We start from the raw sequence: 19762 nt of genomic DNA on the forward strand, positions 1-19762 counted from the left end.
ACTCAGCGTTGGTTGCTAGGTGACGGGCAGAATTCCGCTGTGGTTGCTAGGTGACGGGCAGAATTCCGCTGTGGTTGCTAGGTAATGGCGCAGTGCCTACTGATTTGTAACGTTACATTCTGCAGATTTATGTAACTGGTCATTTTCCAGATACCCCAAAAAAACATTAAATTGCTGCCAAAAACACATCTGAGTGGGTTTTTAAGAGCTTGGCCTGTTTTTAGAAGAAGTAGAAACAGAAATGGAAGTATAAAAATGTACAAAATATGAATATAATATTGATTAAAAAACTTCTAGTTCAACTTATGGGAAACATGTCTTGTAAGTGAAAGTATCTGCCAGTGGAGCTAGTTCTTTTTTGTTATCAATATTAAGGATTTATTGACCGATATTGCCTTTCTCTTGCTGAACAGCTCCTTGTAAGCTCATTTTGTTTTATATAAAGTGAACTAAGATATTTGCAGTAGAAACTAGAGTGAAATGGTTGGTAAAAGTTTGTGTTTTTGCAGTGTGGCACTCAGCAGACCGGAGATTTTCCTGGCTTTATCTTCAGGAAGAGATAACGAGCTTGTAGAGGGGCTGACAGACACGGTCTCATTTATTTTAGAGCATGGCTGACAGGAGTTGGGCCTGAGCCTCTGCGGTTCTTGGCGGCGCTCCAGCCGCCTGAAACATGTTGGTACCGCGGCGTCCCTGAGGGCGTTTCTTTAATAAGTGCATTCTTTAAGATCCCTCTGACAACGGCGGGCCAAGTCGGTGTTTTTCCTTCAAACACATCACCCTAATTAATCCTGGATCCAGCTGTTACATAATCCCACCGGCATCTCTGTTCAGACGGGTCCCTGTCAGTTGTCAGGTTGCTGTAGCATCAGCACCAGTGACTCACTTTCTCCAGGTATAATAAAGAAAGGAGCTGTTCAAGGAAAACACCTGTAGGCTACATATGATGAATGGCACTCTAGCTGCTCTCTGGGGGTAAAAATAAAAGTCTCTCGTATAACTTCTAACTGCTGGCAGGAAACCAGCCAGCGGGGGCCGAGGTAGAACGACGCGCGATGCTGTGGCTAACAGAAATCCTTTTAAAACGCTCATTGTCGTCGGCCTTTAAGTGAGCCGTGTGTTCACAGCGGGCTGCGGGTTTTGGTTAGCAGATGTTTTCAATTGCAGTGGCTCCCACAGCGGGTAGCAGAACCCCCATGAAAAACCCAATGAGCTGGGAGTAACTACTTACATTTACCTGAGTAACTTTTTTGAAGAAATGACAAAAAAAAGAGTATTTTACTAGGCTGTACTTGGAGTAATTTTATTATGAAGTATCTTTACTCTTGAGTAAAATTTCTGGATTTTCTACCCACTGAATGAAAAACAAACATGTTTTAACCAAAAATTCACCAGACACAGACACACACCTACAGTATTTGTTAAAGTTTCTGAAGTTTTATACTGAAAGAAACTGATTTGGAAAAATTATCTTTTGCTTGATTTTGTTATTTTTGTTACTTATATGTATTATAAGTAACTATAAGTCCTTAAAATCCTCAAATTTCCACTTAACTTTATATTTTGGCCTGTCTGTTGATGTAAGTTTTAAATATTAAATGATTGATTATTTGAGCTGTTACTCAGTATTTGACTAGACTTTTTACCAAAGACGTTTTCACTCTTACTTGAGTAATTTTGTGGATGGCTACGTTTTACTTGAGTCAAAATATTTCAAAGTATCACTACTCTTACTTTAGTACAATTTTTGGGACACATTTTGATCAGGTGATGTAATTTTTAAATATTGCATTGTTGATGTTTTGATCAGTCTTCCTCTGTCTCCCACAGAAGAGCTGAATATCCTCCAGGAGATTTCTCTCCAGGCGTCAGAGCGCAGTAACTCCTCCCTGACTGTAGAGGGCGCCAGCTGTCCGGTAATCAGAGTAGGACAGTACTCCACCTTAACGCTCCCCATGCAGCAGATTTTCAGCGACAGGTTTGTTTGTTTTTAAATATTCACACAAAGCCTCGCAAATGTGTTTGAATCTCTTTAAGGTTTGTCACATTTCAGTAAATGTGTTTTATTAGGATTTTTAGAACGACGTTTTGCTGCAGTTACAGCAATGCTAATGTCAACTCCGTACACTGGATGTTCTGAGGTTATTAACCGCTTGCAAAGAGCTGAAATCCGCAAATATGCATCTAAAAACGTTATAGCTACATATTTTAATAGTTTGAACAAATATACCTTAATACACATTAATACGCTCAGTGGAAACTATATTAGCGCTGCCGCAGAAGCTAATATTGACGAACTTCCTTATTTGCGCTCTTGCAGCCAATCAGCGCCAAAAAAAAGCTAATGGTTCTTCTTGATTGGCTGCTTTGCAAACAATAGCCAATAGAATGCTAAGTAAAAATGAACGTCATACTTTGAATTAAAACTATTTGAAAACCTGTCCATTAAATGACGTTTATGTTGCGTTTGTTGTGTTTTTTAGTTTTTGTTCTCTTTCATGCTGCCTGTGTTTCCTGCCTCCAGGTTTTCAGATGAGTTCAGTTTGCTGGTGCAGCTCCGCAGTCTGCAGAGGGACGAGCAGAGCGTGTTCACCGTGCTCAGCCCGGACAGCCACATCACGCTGCAGGTCCGGATCAGCGCCTACGCCATCATTTTCATCGGGACTCAACAGCGCCACTACGAGTGAGGATTCATGATGAGGCTTTAACAGGCTACCTTTCAGAGCAGATTTTAAACTTCAGAGGCAGGATGGTTTTAATACTGTTTGTACAAGATTAGGACCACTGGGAAAAAAAAACCGAACTTAAAAATTTGAACTTAATGCCAAAAGTCCAAACTTTTATCTCAAAATCAAAACTCACAGAAAATTGACACATGTCTCTCAAAACTCATTTTATTTCCCACAAAACACATTTTACTCAAAAGAATTCACCTTCCCCTAAAAATCAAACTTTTTCCCCTAAAAATCAAAACTTTTTTCTCAGAACTTTGACTTTTTTTCTCGGAATTCCAAACAAAAATTTCTGCAGAATTTTGAAAAAAATTTTTACTTTTGAGGCTCAGAAATTGCTAAAAAAAATTCTACAATAACCTTTTAGATTACTCTCAAGATTTGAGGGGTTTTTTTCTAGCAAATTTTTGTCTTTTGAAGTCAGACATTTACAAAGTTTTTCTAGAAAATTTCTGAGATTTTTGGCTGAAATTTATTCCTCCTCATATACCATTGTATTTAACTATCTTATAATTGTTTATGTAATAAAATATTTGTAATATCAAACAACTTAATATCTAGTTTGTGTCCTCAGCAGAAGTAACTACAGTTTTATTTGTAAGTATTTGGTTAAGTCATGAAAAAAACCTTCCAACATTCAGCTCACATAGTAGAAAATAGTTTTTCATGCTGAGTCCTGCATTCCTCCTCACTGTATGCAAATGTGCACCCAGGTGGTGAGGGGCCTGCAGCAGGGAGTCTGTTTGCACCCTGTGCTTTTGTTTGAAGGCGACTCCATTCAGTGAAATGATTTGTTGAAGCGTCTGGACTTGTTCCTTCATGTTCAGGAAACACAAACATGGAAAGATCATAAACAGGCAGCAGAAAGAAAAAGGTGTGAAAATCATGAAGACATTCTGTACTGGCATGTTCAGTAAGTTTGATTATTGTCAGAGAGAAAGTAGTGAGTATTTATTATTAGTTTTCACAGAGTCCCAGTAAACAGGGCCGGTCCCACTTTAAATGGGGCCCTGAGCAGAATGTAATTGGGGAACCTTCAAACTGAATAAATCTCATTTTATATTTGCTTCATTTTAACCCTGTCAGAACATCTGAAAAATAAAAATATGGTAAACAAAATTAGAAATATGACGCACTATTTTACTGTACAACCAAAATTAATTTAATAAAATGTTTTTTTAACATGTTTGAAAACGTCTTTGTTGTTTTTTAAGTCCATCCATCCATCCATCCATTTTCTTTCACCCTTGTCCCTCAGTGGGGTCGGGAGGGGTGCTGGTGCCTATCTCCAGCTGACGTTCCGGGCGAGAGGCAGGGTACACCCTGGACAGGTCGCCAGTCTGTCGCAGGGCAACACAGAGACACACAACCAAGTACACTCACACTCACACCTAGGGACAATTTGGAGAGGCCAATTAACCTGACAGTCATGTTTTTGGACTGTGGGAGGAAACCGGAGAGCCCGGTTTTAAGTTAATACTGATAAATAAGAGGAGGAAAATGACCAAACAAAATGATTTTTCTCTTTTTGCTTAAGCTGTTTTCTTAAGTTTACATCTATAAACCAAACATTTGTCTTTACTTTAGCTCCTGCTCGCCCCCTGCTGGTGTGGAGGTCCTAAGCAGATTATTAGTTTGCTTCTTCATATGGTTGTATGAAGTTTTGGTTTGTTTTCATATTTCTTCTTAAAAGAGCAGCAGGACTTTAGTGTATTTTTTAAGTGTTGTTAAACAGTTGGAAAGTTTATTTGGATGCTTTTTTTTACTGACTGATTCTGCAAAAAGTACTAAATATAACAAGACTTGAGAGACAAGAAACATAATTTCCACACATTCAGTGGAAATCTGACGTTAACATGAACTGAAGGGGAAAAACAAACGTTTTGTTTTCGACTTTAACAGAAGCTGCATCATCCTGAAATGGTTCTGTTGCAGGTTCCCCATCAGTGGGCTGTGTGATGGAGACTGGCATCGCGTTGCCTTCAGTGTCTCCAGGAATCAGCTGCAGCTGTTTGTGGATTGCTCGCTGCTGGAGAGCGTGGACTGGGTCAACCACGGCCTGGACATCGGTTCTGATGGACTCCTCATGGTCGGAGGCATCCTGGAGAGTTTTGAAACTCCATTTGAAGTAAGCAGCTTTCTGAGGTGGGAGTGAATATTAACTCAATGAAATATGAAATATGACAACATAAATAAGGCAAAACTTCAGCTTCTTTGTCCAGAAAAGAGTTTTAGTTTGTTTCCCTCTTAGGTAAGGTTCTGGTGACTGTTGGGTATGGAAGACGATTAGGGCCACTGGAGAAGAAAAAATTTCTGACTTTTTTGTCTTAGAATTTTAACTTTTGTTGCAGAAGTCTGACTTTTTTTCTTAAAATTCTGTTTTTTGCAGAGAATTTTTGTTTTTTTACTCAAAATGTTTACTTTTTTACTCAGAAAAGACTTAGTGACACAATAAATGATCTGTGGATGATTTAATTAAAACTTCATTGAATAAATCCTGAACAAATGTAAACAGATTCGTGTTGAACTTTGTTCAGAATATGTTGGTGGTGAACTACAAACATGAATGAGTTCAGGTTCAGCCTGAGCTGAACTTTGACCTCGTTCTTAAGTGTGAACTTGCATGACATTTTTCTTTCTCTTCCCTGTGGTGTTAAAAACAGACGCACCCCTGACATGTTCCTCTAACACTCAGCATTTAAAAACATGTTTCAAACATGCTAAGTATCTGACTTGATTTGAAAAAAAGTCTTAAATGTTAGTTTTCTTCTAACAGAACCTGAAGTATTTGAGTCAGAATGTGTGAAGTCTGGTTTATCTTGAAGTCTGAGGAGGCCGACACTCAGATCTTTCTCTGTTTAGAGAAGAAAGCGTGTTGAACGTTATTTCAGCCATGTTTTTCTGACCCGCCCTGTTGAACATCCTGATTCCTGCAGACCAACGGTTTGTTTCCATGACTTCCCTGAAACCAGCAAACGAACATTGACGTTTAGGGGGATTTTTGCCATTAAGGTTTACAGATATTTCTTCATGCACCTTGCAGTATAACCTCATCTTGTTCTCATTGTTTTCCTAACAGAATGGTTGTTTTTAAGTTCATAAAGGATGTTAAGCAGCTTTGCCTTATGCATATCCAGTTTCTACAACATGAGCTGCAGCCTGAGGGTTGGAGCGGCCGCAGCGACTGTCATAACTGCATCTGGATCTGTTCAGAGCATCAAATAAAATGGATTCTGCTTGTCCCAACAACCCTGAAGTGACATGTTTTTATTAAGCGAAGTGATTCCACCCTGAGAAATGCTGACACTTTCCTTTGAGCATCTTTAGGCTTTGCTGCTCTTATGCAGAACACATGTTGATATCTGACAAGACAGGATCAACTTATTCTGATGGATTTTAGAGATTACTACAGGAAAGGATTAGAACCACTGAAAAATATATGACTTTTTGTCAGAAGTCTGAGTTTAACCCTCTGAAATAAAAAATCTCAATTCTGAGAAAAAATCCAAATTGTGAGGAAAAGTCAAAATTTTGAAAAAAGTCTAAATTCTGACCAAAAGTTCAAATTCTAAAAAAAAAAGTCTAAATTTTGAGGGGAAAAAGAGTAGATTCTGACCAAACAAAAGTGTAAACTTTGACCAAAAGTCAAATCTAAATTTTGAGAATAAATTCTAAATTGTGGGGGTGTAGGGAAATATAAAATTCTGAGAAATAAGTCAGAAATCTAGGATTAGTCAATTCTGAGATTAAAATTGGTCCTAATCCTCTTCCGTAGACACTGCAAAAACACAAAACCTTACCAACTGTTTTTAGTCTAATTTTTACTGCAAATATCCAGTTCCACTGGTAGATTACTTCACTTACAAGATGGGAAGAATGTTTTTGTTATAAGTGAAATAATCTGCTTGTTACCTAGCAACCCCAGTGGAGTTTCGCCCATCACCTAGCAACCCAAGCATGGCCTACACAAAATATGTTGACCACATTAAATTTTTTGTTTGACAAATCAGATTCTTAGATAATGAGAATTTATTTCTGGTTATTATTTCCTTTATGACATGGCAAAAATATATTTTGTCTTATTTCAAGTAAACTAAATTATTTGCAGTAGAAACTAGATAAAAATTCTTGGTAGTTTTAGTTTTTCTTCCCTCTGTCTGATGATGTTTGCTATGTCTTTCCGCCTCCCTCCTGCAGGGGGAGCTGCGCCAGCTGTCCTTCTTGTTGGATGACCCTGACGGCGCCCAGCAGCACTGCAGCCACTACCCGCCCCGCTGCAGCCGCTCCGCTCCCAAACCTCCCCGCTCCCCGCGCACCAACATCGCCCTGGAGGTAACAGTAAAAAAACCCCAAAAAAACAATAGATGAAAAAAGAAATCTTGTTTCATAACTTGTAATAATTCTTAATGCGCTCTGAAGCGGCTCTGGCTTGTAATCGGGATGTTTCAGGTGAAGCCAGATGTCTCCCTCAGGCAGACACTTAGACTCCTGGAACAGGAGAATCTGTTGGAGTCTCTAATATAAACGTTTGAAAGGATTTTCTGCGGATTTAATCAGAAAACTGTTCCGACTCCTGTGGTTTAGATCCAGTCTGGTGGATTCAGTGTGTGGTCGCTCAGCCGCCGGGCTTTCAACGCTGCTTCTGTGGTTTTATATTTAGCAATTGTCACTGCTTTTTCCACACAGAATATCAGGTGGATAGTAACTAGTTATAATTACACCAGTAACTTTTTGAGGAAAAAAGTACTTTTACGAGTAGATTCACTTCACTGTTATGACGGAGAATTAGGGCCATACTAAGAAAAAGTAAGAAAATAAAATTACAAGAACAAACTCGGACAAGAATAAAGTCATAATATTATGAGAATAAAGTCGTAACATTCAAATTTTATCATCAGTTACCCAATACTTAAGTTCTTACTTGAGTAGTTTTGTGGACAGCTACTTAGTAAAAATAAGTTGAAGTAGTCCCATTATTACTTGAGTACAATTTTTGGCTACTCTACCAACCTCTGTTTGTTGGTGACCTCAAATGACCTTGATGACCTTGTTCTGCTGAAACTGGACTCTAAGGAGGACCCAGAACCGGTCCACTTGGTTTTATTTGATGGTAAGTCAACGACAAAACACTTAACTTTTGTAGCAGCCGTTTTACAGCGGTAAAACGCGCTGGAGTTCCGCTGGAGTTGCTAGGTGACAGGTGGCACTCTGCTGGGGTTGCTAGGTGACAGGTGGCACTCTGCTGGGGTTGCTAGGTGACGGGTGGAACTCTGCTGGGGTTGCTAGGTGATGCTGCAGAATGTGACCCAACAAAAAAACTGCATATTTTCAAACACCAACGAACATCAACTTACTGCCAGTAAACAAGTGGTTTTTTTATTATTTCTTTTTAAACATTTGGTCTGTTTTTAGAAGCAGTCGAGACCCAAATGGGAACATAACTCCCCCCACCCCCCCCAAAAAAAAAAAAACTTGAAAAATTTGAATTTTGGATAATAAGTGAATTTGTAAAAGCTGACCTGAAAACTCCCGGTTGAAAGCAGTTTGGTCGTCTGGTTTCATCGTGTGCTGACATGGTGGAGATTAGAAGCAGCTGTGGGCCGACTGGCATCTTCAGCTCTGCACCAACACACAGTCTGGATTAATGTGGGTTTATGTGCAGCAGAGTTATGGCACATGTCTCAAATTAGTGACGTAAAAGTTGGATCAAATGCAACATGACCGTTCAGCTCCAAACACTTTGAAAACTATCAGATATATAAATCCAGAGTTTTGCTTTTTAGTTGAGCTTTTTCTTCACAATAATGCAGCAAAATGCACAATACATTCAACAATGTTACAATTATTGTTTGTTTATACATATTACTGTAGTTTTAATAATAATATCAGTAATAACAGCAATAGTAATAGTAAAAATAATTATTTAAGTTAAATTATTATAATATTAATAATAATAAAAATAGAAATAGTAAAGAAAATTTAATAAAAATTAATGATAAAATAAAAAATAATTGTAAAGAAAAAATAATAGTTGAACAAATTATGGAAGTAAAATAAGAAAATACTTAAAATAATAAAGAAAAAATGAAATAACAAAAAGACACTAAAAGTAAAGAAAAAGAAAAATTAGAAGGAAAAATAATGATAAATTATAAAAAAATATTGAAAATGAAATAAAAATAAAAATTAATACATCTAATAGGAAAAATAATAACAAAATAAAACAATAAAGACAAAAATCATAAAATAGTTGAAAAAATAATTAGATAAGATTTAAAAAATTAATAAAAATAGTGAAAAATGATTAAAAAAATACAGTAATAATATTTAATCATAATAAATCCTCAAAACCCAAAACTAATGAGGATTAAGTTGAGGATAAAAACTGTTGAGGAATTTTAAATGAATTTATAATAATATTTAATAAGTTGTTAAAGATGTTGGTGTCTCTCTCTCCCTCTTTCTCTCTCTCTCTTTCTTCCCCTTTCTCTCTCTCTCTCTCTCTCTCTCTCTCAGCCTGTGTTGATGCTGAGGATGGAGAATTTGATCAGATCTGTGGAGAACAAGCTTTTCATAAATCACACATGGTTTTGTAGCCAAATCTCTTAACCCAAACTAAATATAGCCGATAAAATGACTTCACCTTCAGAGGGAATCATGTTTCCAGACTCACCAGATGTTTGACGAATAGACCAATACTTAGAAACAAAAGATAAGCAAAGCTGGTTTGAATCTACATCTTTATGCTTAATAAAAGCTGCTGGATCGGTTTCTCTTTGCAACATGGCGGCGTTGGCGTCTGCGTCCATATCCGGGGTTCCCAAAGTGATCATCCCAAACCGACTCCTAGTTGCATAAAATGTCTTTGTCAGACAAAATAAAAGCTTGTTTTCCTCAAACTTCACCAATTTGTCAGAGCGCTCCATTGTATAAACACATTTGATCCGTAAAGCTTTAAATGTGTCGGTTTGGAGGCCTGTGGGCATCCGCTTCCCTCTGCCTTGTTCCTTCACAACCAAATGTTGATGCTTCGTGTCTCCAGGGAGGCTCCTGTTGGCAGCGCCGGGCTTTAAGTGTCAAGAGGAGGCCAAATTAGAGAGGAAGAGCTAAAAACATCTATCATTAAGTGTTGAGGGTTTGTCATTAAGACCTTGCATGAAAAATAACCATTTTTCCTAATCTAAGACAGTTTTAAGTGGACAGATTATGCAATTCTAGAATCGCACCGCTCAGGGTGGCAGCATGAGGCAGCAGCTCGGTACTTTCATTGAGATTTCGTCTCTTTTTAAAACTTTAATTCCTGTCTTTTCAGAGGGAAATAGCGTTTTTTTGGAAAACCATTTAAAAAAAAAAAAGTAAAATCCAAGAAAATCCAAAATCATCTCCAGACGTTCCACAGTGATTATGCAAAGAAGGATTTCTCATAAAATCAGGAAGATTACAGACAACCCTGACCATCCACTTCATCAGACTGAGTATCTTCAGTCAGAGGCTTTTTCAGATTCGCTGTCATACAGACTGCTACAGGAGATCTTTTCTCCTAACTGCTATTACTATCTACATTGACACTTTGAAGAATCTGAATTAATGAGCTACAACATTTAATTTCTCGTTGGGATCAATAAAGTACTTTTGAATGTGAAATTCACATTTTTATCTTTTCATTTTTGCTTCTACTGCTTGTAAAAAAAAAAAAAGCCGAAGCTCTTATTAAAAAACATCCGGCCGTTTTTTAGTGTCTGGAAAACGAGCAGATTCCAAAACCTTCTGATTGTTGAGTCACACCATGCCGTTACCTAGCAACCTCAGTCTAGCCAAGTCCCGTTGCCTAGCAACCCAAGTGAAGTTCCAGCATATCTGGTCAGCTGGTTTTACTGCTGTACAACGGCTGCTGGAAAAGACAAGCATTTTGTTGTTGATTTACCATCCAGAAACCACTTGTTGCATTCTTGTTGGTTGCGCAGGAGGTGCCAGTTCTGCTTTTCAAAAATGCGCTGTTGTATAACTGTGCATCTGTTTGAATCCATTTTCATGTGCGAGTGTAAATGTTGGGTTGGGAGCGTCCCCAGCAGCAGATTATTTGGATTTAGAGTGACAAGACGCCCTAAAACAACTAAAATCTCATTTTCCAAGAACAATTTTGTACAATAAATGTAACAAACATGTTTTGTATAGACCATTTATCTATCCTGACCAGGTCAAGGAAGCATCATCCTTGACCTGGTTGCTTGTTAAAACACGCCTGGTCACCTTTGAGTTAAAGTTTGTATATGAGTTATCAAATTTAAATCACTTTATCTTTATAAATATAAGAAATATTTATGCTAACACACCACCTTTGTGGAATGGTTTCCTGTTGCGTTTTGATTGATGGCTTCTTCCTCCTGAACGGGGTTTCAGCCCACATTACAGAAAGTTTTACTGTGGATAATGATGTTCTCCTACCAGTTAGAACCAGAATCTTCTTTAGCTTTTCTGCTTTTGTTCTCATGTTGAGTCTCACCTTTTATTTCAAGACCTGCTTATCTGTTTTCAAACCTTTAAGCTCCAGACATTCCCATGTTTATGCTTCTGTATAACTGTTTGGAGACATAGATTTGGCTCCTTTTGACATCTGGAAACTTTCCCCAAAGACTCTTTTTTTTACCTCCTGCTGTAATGTTTGGCATCACAGTTTGGGTTATAAACATATAGACCTGTTGCAGCGTGACGTCACATGCGCATGTTCCCGCCTCCATTTTCTTACACAAGAATCAAAAGCTGTTCGCTAACAATGACTAGCATTGGTTTTAGGTGTTATCAACATAATGTGCTAATAGCAGCAGTAGCTAATCTACCACAGCGATCAATTATTAATTAAATATCAAGCCTGAAAACATAAAACTGTAACAGACTGAATGTTCTGTTCTTTGTATGGGAAATATTTGAGTGTTTTCTTTTTGGTGTTGAATCCTCAAACTTAAAGTGGCGTTGTTGTTGGCTGCTATGGCAACGAGTCCACATGTAGGAAACCCTTAGTTATGTTAGCCAACTTAGCTTAGAGAGCAAGAAAAAAAAGTGGTTTTGAGTTTTCCTTTAACGTTTTTCCTGAGTTCTTCTTTTTGCTGTGGCGCACTGCACTGAATTAACAATACCTTCAACTCCAGGTTTCATTTAGTTGACGGAGTTGTTGTTCCGCTGCAGCGCGGCTACAGATAGCATGTAAAAGAATCGTCATTTTGGCCTCCAGCGTTGAGCGCATGCGTGAAATTTCTGGATGTAAACGATAACATGCGACGGGTTGACAGCATAACTGTAAACAGTTGCTCCACATTGGGGTTTTGGGTGTTTCTGCTTTAAAGAGTCACCACACATTATTCCCAGCTACCCATTCACAAAGATGTCGCTTAATAAAAGGGCTTCATGTTTTGCTAAAAAAAAGAAAATGCATGTTTTTTATTTCTTTAATAAAGGCAGTTATGCATATAGGCGTTTCTTTCATGCGCTTTAAAAGGAATTCAGCTGTAATTTTTCATCCGCCTGATGAGGTTTAGGATTCCCTCCAATATGAAATAATTAAAGAGGAGAAATGAGGCCCTACAGTCAAACAGTACAGTGGGAAATGTGTTGTTAAAAGCAGAAAGGCTCGGATGAAAGGCAGAGGGAGGAGCTCTGGGATTTGGAGAGGATGGAAACAGGAAAAGCAGATATCTTCCTCCGCTTGTTTTCTTGTCTTTGTCACTGGAGTGTCTTCTCGGCGTGAGAAGTTTCAGATCGCTCAAAGTAATAATTTTCCTCCAATCTGTAATTTAAAGAGGAGGGGGGTTTCTGTGCAGCGATGATAAATCAGGCCTGGCTGAATGTCAGGTGATGAAACCACTCACCAGAGTCCTAAGCTTATTTCCTCAAGGACAGAAATCCTGACTCAACGTCTCATTGATGCGAAGTTATTTAAAACCAACAAATGACTCTTTCCTTCTTTCTTCTTTTTGTTTGCACATCTGCTGTGAGATGTTAAAGTCCACAGAGGTGCTTTTCATCCAGAGCTGAACTCCCTCTGGTGCCGTTAATTTCTGTTGCTGTTTACGCTCGACGGCTTCTCTTCTCTCGCCGATAAACACGAGGCGAGGTTTCCTCTGAAGGCGTGGCGCCCCGCCGGTCCTCCGCATAAATCAGATCAGTTCCTCCTCAATGTTCCCTCAGCTGCGGTTCGTTCATTCAGTCCCAGCTCTGTGGGTTTACCCACTTCTGACATCTTTCTTTTCATCTTCCAGAGCCAAAAAAAAAAAGAGAATCCATTCATGTTTGGATGTGGTGGGGATTCCCTCACACAGAACTGTTTGTCTAAGTCAGTTAGCTTTAATTCATTTTTACAGTGTGTTTCCTAGTTTTTATTAAATAGTTTGTATTAGTTTTTTTAGTAGTCTTAGTTTTTTTCATGCTTTGTTGAAGTTTTAGGTGCAGAATTTAAAAAAGTCAAAGTGTTGTGATTCTCAATTCATCAATTTGGTATTGATTGAATCCCATAAAAGGTTTTTAAAATTTTGGGGTTTTTCACTATAGTTTAGTTTCATTTTGTTGGGACTTTTTGCCCAATTCAGTTAGTTTGAAATAGTTTTTATAGTGTGTTTGCTCGCTTTTATTCGTTAAATATTGTTTAGTTTTTATTAGGTATAGTTGTAGTTTTAGTTTTTTGATATTTTGGTTCATTTTTAGGTGTAGAATTAAAAGAATCCAAAGTTTTGTGATTATTTATACATCGATGAACACTCAACAGAAGATGCCATTTTTAAAAATTGGATTCATTTATTGTTGAACAACAATAAATGTTGTTTATTGACAGATTTCTTCTTGCCTTACATCCAACCGGTTGGCAAAAGTTTTCTCTTCTAGCTTTTCACATTTTTATTAGATGCTTGTGCGAATTCTAGCTGCTAATTTTCAAACGGTGTCTAGCAGCTAGCTGTGCTGGAATGCTAACCATGCTAAACCAGCTTTTTCAGTGCTAACATAACGGATAGTTGCATAGTGAAACTCAATGACTGGATCATTAGCAATCCCATAAACCCCAGTTTTATTTTATAAACAAAAACTGAGTTTGAAATCATCACTTTTTAAACTTTCTAGCTAGCTGTGCTGTTGAGCTAATGCTAGCCTGAAATTGTTTATAAAATGTGTTGTAGGAGTTTTATTTCTGCTTGCCTTATATGTAGCTGCTTGACAAAGATAGTACATTCCAGCTATTCACATTTCTATAAAGTGCTTGTGTGAATTTTAGCTGCTCATTTTCACATGTTAGCTAGCTGTGCTGAAATGCTAACCATGTTAAGCCAGCTTATGCAGCGCTAACTATAACTGATAGCCACATGGTAAAACTCAAAGTTTGGATCTTTAGCAATCACAGGAATTCCAGTTTTATTAAGTGCTGGTGTGAATGTTAGCCGCTAATTTTCAAATGCTCTTTAGCTGCTAGCTGCGCTGCATTGCTAGTCATGCTAATTCAGCTTTTGCAGTTCCAAATGACAATTTGGTTTCTCACCTGTTTTATACTAACTGATAGCTACATGACAAAACTTAATGGCTGGATCATTTACAGTCCCTTTAGCTGTAATTTTATCAAATTACTTTTCTTTTTTTTTACTTTCTAGCTAGCTGCAATGCTAAGCTAATGCTAGCTTGTACATAAACAACAAAACAGAGATTAGATCAAACCATTTTTATCCAGGTATCTGGTGTTTTGTGCGCCGCTGTGAGGGCTGGTTAAGCCGTGTCGTCAGGTGCCTGTAGGTGTGGGTGTGTCTGCAGGATCAGCCTCCTCTGCAGGCTGGTGGTACAAAGCTGAGCAGCAGGCGGACCTGCGCCGTCTCCTGCAGTCATGCTCCACCATGTCGGATGGTACCTGCTGCTGGGATGCCTGCTGCTGGATTTAAAGAGCGTGCAGGTTAAAGGTCAGCGGCGGCGCAGCAGAAAGGTACTCTCCTCTCAGCTTCACTTTGAGCTTTTTTAGTCTCTCTGTCAGGCAGGGATGCAAAACTGTCGCCACTGAGTCAACAGTTGCAGCTATCGCACTGAATTGTTTCTGTTGTTCCTTTGAACACTGAATGAATTTGAATGGAAACATGCTTTGCATAAAGGATGGCTGATTCACTCGTATGATAAATTATATTTCTAATTCCAGTGAACATCTGGTTTTGTTTTTCTCCACTTTAAAATCCTGCTTTGTTCAACTTTTAACATTTTTTTTTAAAGTGTTTTGGGTCTCAGATCTTAATCAGACAGAGTTCACTGATTTACTTTAGAGCGCTGCATGTGTTTGCAATACTTCAAAAGCAGCTTTAAAATGACAGATGTTCCTTTGGAAATGAAATAATTGCATTTTAAAATGTGTTTATAGATATTTATTTTGTGGCTCTGACGTAGTTTGGCTCTTTTGGAGTAAAAAAAACATGTGATTGAGATATTTTTAGAAATCTATGGTAGATTTGCCTTTTTTAACTATGAAAGGTGACATTCTTCATTCACAGAGTCCAAAAAAACACAACACACTAAAAACATTTAGATTTGTCTTTAAAAACTGAGTATGAAACAAGCGTTTATTGTTTCCACAGTAAAACTATCAACAGCTCTGGTCAGAAATTACCATATGTTCATCATTTCTGTCTGCGGCTTTCAGTTGTTTTTTCCATGACGTAATGATTGCCCAACATACAGCTGCAGTGATTGGATGCCAAACTTGAGTTTTTAGTTGATTTTTCTCTAATTGATCAAAGGCAGACATACATACAGCAGATCTGGATGCTGAATTTGGATATTTTCTCCTTTTTTTTGCATGGACGTTCATTCTACTAATTATGGAAGAAGATTGAGACCACAGGAAAAACATGAATCTAACTTTTTATCTCTCGAATTCTAAGAAAAAAAAAAGGTCAAAATTCAGAGTATAAATGTTAGAATTCCATCATTTTTTCTTTGAATTCTAAGACAAACTTCAAAATTCTGAGACAAAAGGTCAATTCTGAGACAAAATCCAAAATTCTTTGTAAAAAAAATTTGAGAATTCCATCATTTTTTCTTTGAATTCTAAGACAAAAGTCAAACTTCTGAGTGTAAATATCAGAATTCTGAGAAAAAAGATTAATTCTGAGACAAAATCCAAAATTTTGAGAAAAAAATGTCAGAATTCTAAGTAAAAAAGTAAATTCTGAGAATAAAAAGTAAAATTTTGAGATTATAGTCAAAATTCTAATATAAAAAGTTGGAATTCTGAGAAAAAAGGAGTGTTTTGTTTTTTTGGATATGGGCCATAATGACCCAAATTGGTGCATCTAGTGCTGGACAATGTGACTGTAAAACATATTACGATATAAGTGTTTCATATCAGTCGGTATTGATAACGATTGATTTGTTTTTTTATTTTAACCAAACTGTTATGACCTCTCCTGTTGGCTGGTTTTCTCTTCACGATGTTTTTTGTTTTTAAACAGTTATTAGGCGAAGGGGGGAAACTTGAAACTGCTGCTGCATCAGTTACTCAGCAGATGGTTGCTAGGTAACCAAACCTGGGGGCATCTTGAAACTGCTTCTTACCCAGCAGGTTGTTGCTAGGCAACCAAAGAGCGAGAGAGTCAGTTGATTCCACCAACTTTGTTTCGCTACAAAGTCTTTCCTCTACATTTGTGTGGAAACAAGTTTTATTTTACCGATGCAACTTTCCTCTCCCGGTTTCTTCTTCTTCTGTGTGTTTAGCTCTCGGGACTGTTCGGTTGCCATGTGAATTTATTTTGTCTTTCTCTAGGATTAGCTGTACATTCAAATGTTATCAAGTTCATCTCTTAAGTGCCTGAAACATTAAAGGTTTTAGTGGCGATGATGACTTAAAGACAGAGTAACCACTTGTTTTAAGCCCATAAGACAGTGTCAATGTGTTTCCTGGCAGGCTTTGTGATCGTTTTGGACCACCGCCGTGGATTCTGTGGAAGCTTTAATCCCGGCTAACGGCGCCGTGTTTAACATGGGTGGTCCAACAGGGAGCTACGCCCCCAACAGCGACGCTCTTAATGCCAGAGTTAACCTGCTGAGCCCATTGAAAGCCACTGAACCACAAGTCGCACGCTAGCCAGATTGACACACACACACACACACACACACACACGCACGGAAATGCTTCAATACACCCACGAGTCCAAACATGAATGCTGGTAATGTTGATTTCCCCAGCAGAGCTTTCTTATCTCATCACCTCGGATACCTAAAGTGTGATTAGAGTTTAGAAGCTAAAACTGTTTTATTTCCTTGTATTTATTGTTATTTCAAGCTTCAGCTGCAACGTTTGTTTATATTTTGGTTCCAGAGACGAGTGAAATGATCCTGTTTCCCTTGAAGGTTCTCTTAATTTTCTGCTGGTTTTCTGAATTTTATGGATCTAAGCTGCTTGTTATGAATTTAATTTATGCATCATTATATTTTTCTCAGTTTATCTTCATTTAACCTCACGCCTCTTGATCCACTACAATACATGAAATTTCTGAATTTTTGACCTCTCAAATGTGACTTTTAGCAATTAAAGTCTAAACCTTAGTGTTTAGTTTTATGTTCTTTTATGCAGATTTGATCAAAGTTGTCAACTTTTCTCTTTTTGTAGATTTACAATGTACAAAAACATCTTCCTGTAAAACTGTAAAATATCAAAATTTAAAGGAATTTTAATACATAAGAATGTAAGAAAAGACAAACAATCTGATTGCAGAGGTAATGCATTGTGTGTTATTATTTAAAGACACGTGCTTTATTTTCTATAGTCTAAGGTTGTTTTCCCACCATATTTGGTTTGATTTGGGACCAAAATTGTAACATTTCTTAAATGTTCAGCTGCTACGGTTCTCTTTTACACTGAATTGTCAAATGAACCAACATTTTTGAAAAAGCTGTTCCCCTCCTCGCCTGTGGGGGCGCTGCACCAAGAACCACTGAAGGAAACACAAGTGCAACTTCCTTCTTTGAAAAATGTAGCAAAAATTGAATAGTTTAATATTTTAGCAGTTAAAATTTCTTTTTTGTCACAAAGCATTTCTCTAGCTAAACTAGCATGTTTATTTTGGTTGTATTTACCCAGAATGCCTTGTGCTGTAGTCCACTTCCTGCTTTTGGAGCGATCTCCAGTCCACTTGGAGTTCACATACGTAAGCAAACCAAACCAGAGTTCACTTATTTGGTTGACCATTCACACTGGAAATGAGCTGGAGTCAGATTAAAGCAGACTAAACGGCCACAGCAGCATAAATAAAGTAACTTTAAAACTGATCCACTGCTGAGTTAAATTTAAGCTGATAAGGTCCTAATAAAATGTTCTAGACTTTCAGGAACCCCAAAGACCTGTTGATCAAGACCCTAAAAGGCCAGAAGCGAACCTGTCTCATAAACAAAACGATGATCCATAGGATCCATTTTTCTGATGCTTTGAAACATCAAACTTCTCATCTTTAAACCTTTTCCATCTAAATTTATCTCCTGCAGCTGGAAAGACCCCGTCTGACTGTCTGCATACCTGAGTCAGCAAGATTTACCGACCTTTGCCATTCGATCATCCATTTGTAGAAGCAAGTGTTGTCTATAAATGTGTGTGTGTGTGTGTGTGTGTGTGTGGCTGACTCAGTTTGGCCTGCAGCCGTTCACTCAGCCTGTTTGTGTTTCTCATATCCTGCGGCGGTTCGTTCCTCAGCCACAGTAACCTTCACTCAGGGCTCGGGGTTCCCTGTCATCATCCGTCCTCAGTTTTCCTAAAAACTCCATTAAGAAGTAAACGATCTTTGTTTTATATCGGAAATAACAGGCAGCGGTTGTAAACGGCTCATTAAGGCGACGTGTTTTATACAGATTTCCTCTGACAGGAACAGACGGCGCCCGCAGCGTTGCTAAGCGTTTCTACTGTAACCGTGACGATACCGAACCCAGACACCGTGATGGATGAGAGTCGCGTCCCTGCATGTCGGTCCAGTAGTTGCTCCAAAAAGATGAATGTGGAGACAGCTTAGAGGTGTTGATGCATGATAATATTAGGTAATCCAGTTGATGGATGGAGGTGTACTTAGTTCTATATTTGCATTACTACCAGCTGCAGTGTCTGAGTGTTTGGAACAACAATGCAGTGCCCAGTTTCTTATCAGCAGGTTTAAATGACCTGTGGCATCATTGGTTTTAGGAGAGTAAATGTAAAGTGGAAGAAAAAATACAGATTATTTTCAAATGTTTTACAGTTTTACATTTGTACTCAGCCCCCTTTACTCTGATGCACCTCAATAAAATCCAACAGACCCCTATTTGGAAGTTTAATTGACCTGTGTGTGATTTAATACCAGCATTGGTGGACGCTATTAAAGGAGCTAAGTCTTCCTGTAACATGTTAGCTAACTTTCAGAAAGTTTAGCGCTCTGAGCTTCCCATAAGTTAAAAGGATGATGATGCTGCATGTTTTTTAATGACTTATCATGTGAATAATTTTATTTTATTTTTATTTCTTATTTAATGGAAACAGTCCAATTGCAAAATTGTGTTTTTTCAACATAATATCAAAGTTTTTCACACATTTGTAACAGAAAGGCAGCCGTTGACGAGGTGTTTAGTATTAACTTTCACTGAATACCCTGTTGGTGTAGCCGTTAGCTTTAGCGGAGCTAGCTAACAGTTTATGGGTCGTGCTTTTGGGTTAGCGCGGTTAGCTTTTGGTGTTTGGTTGCCAGTATAAATCCAGCTGTTCTTGTTTGTTTGGGAACATGAGCGAACAAACATCATAAAAACCAAGAAGCGTTTCATCTGCACAAGACGGAAAGATTAATCTGGGTTAATGGGAACGTGGATGTAGCTAACCACATAAAGGATCAAAGCTTAGAATGGCCCAGTCAAAGTCCAGACCTGAATGCAACTGAGAATCCATGGATTAAACTATGACTTTAAAAATGCTCCCAGTACCAAATAACAGTTATTTCACACACAGAAACTGGGCAGTGCATTCAGTGTGGATGTGGAAAGCTGGCAGATTTCCTCAAATATGTGTT

General features: G+C 38.0%; 1 protein-coding gene across 2 annotated transcripts in view; it reads left to right on the forward strand.

Annotated features, from left to right (window-relative positions):
• Positions 1-1546: 1546 nt before the first annotated feature.
• LOC103155553 (collagen alpha-1(I) chain) overlaps positions 1547-19762 on the forward strand; it is a 61103-nt gene continuing 42887 nt past the window's right edge. The window contains exons 1-4 of one of the 2 annotated variants that reach the window (XM_016663641.1): positions 1547-1978; positions 2525-2683; positions 4668-4860; positions 6930-7064. In XM_016663641.1, the coding sequence (XP_016519127.1) occupies positions 1956-1978; positions 2525-2683; positions 4668-4860; positions 6930-7064 (510 nt within the window). In that variant the 5' untranslated portion in view covers positions 1547-1955. Of the gene's footprint in view, positions 1979-2524; positions 2684-4667; positions 4861-6929; positions 7065-14580; positions 14683-19762 lie in introns of those variants that run through there. The other variant, XM_016663642.1, reaches the window with a different exon arrangement.

This window comes from Poecilia formosa, unplaced genomic scaffold (genome assembly GCF_000485575.1).
Source record: "Poecilia formosa unplaced genomic scaffold, Poecilia_formosa-5.1.2 Scaffold435, whole genome shotgun sequence".
Classification (NCBI taxonomy): Eukaryota; Metazoa; Chordata; class Actinopteri; order Cyprinodontiformes; family Poeciliidae; genus Poecilia; species Poecilia formosa.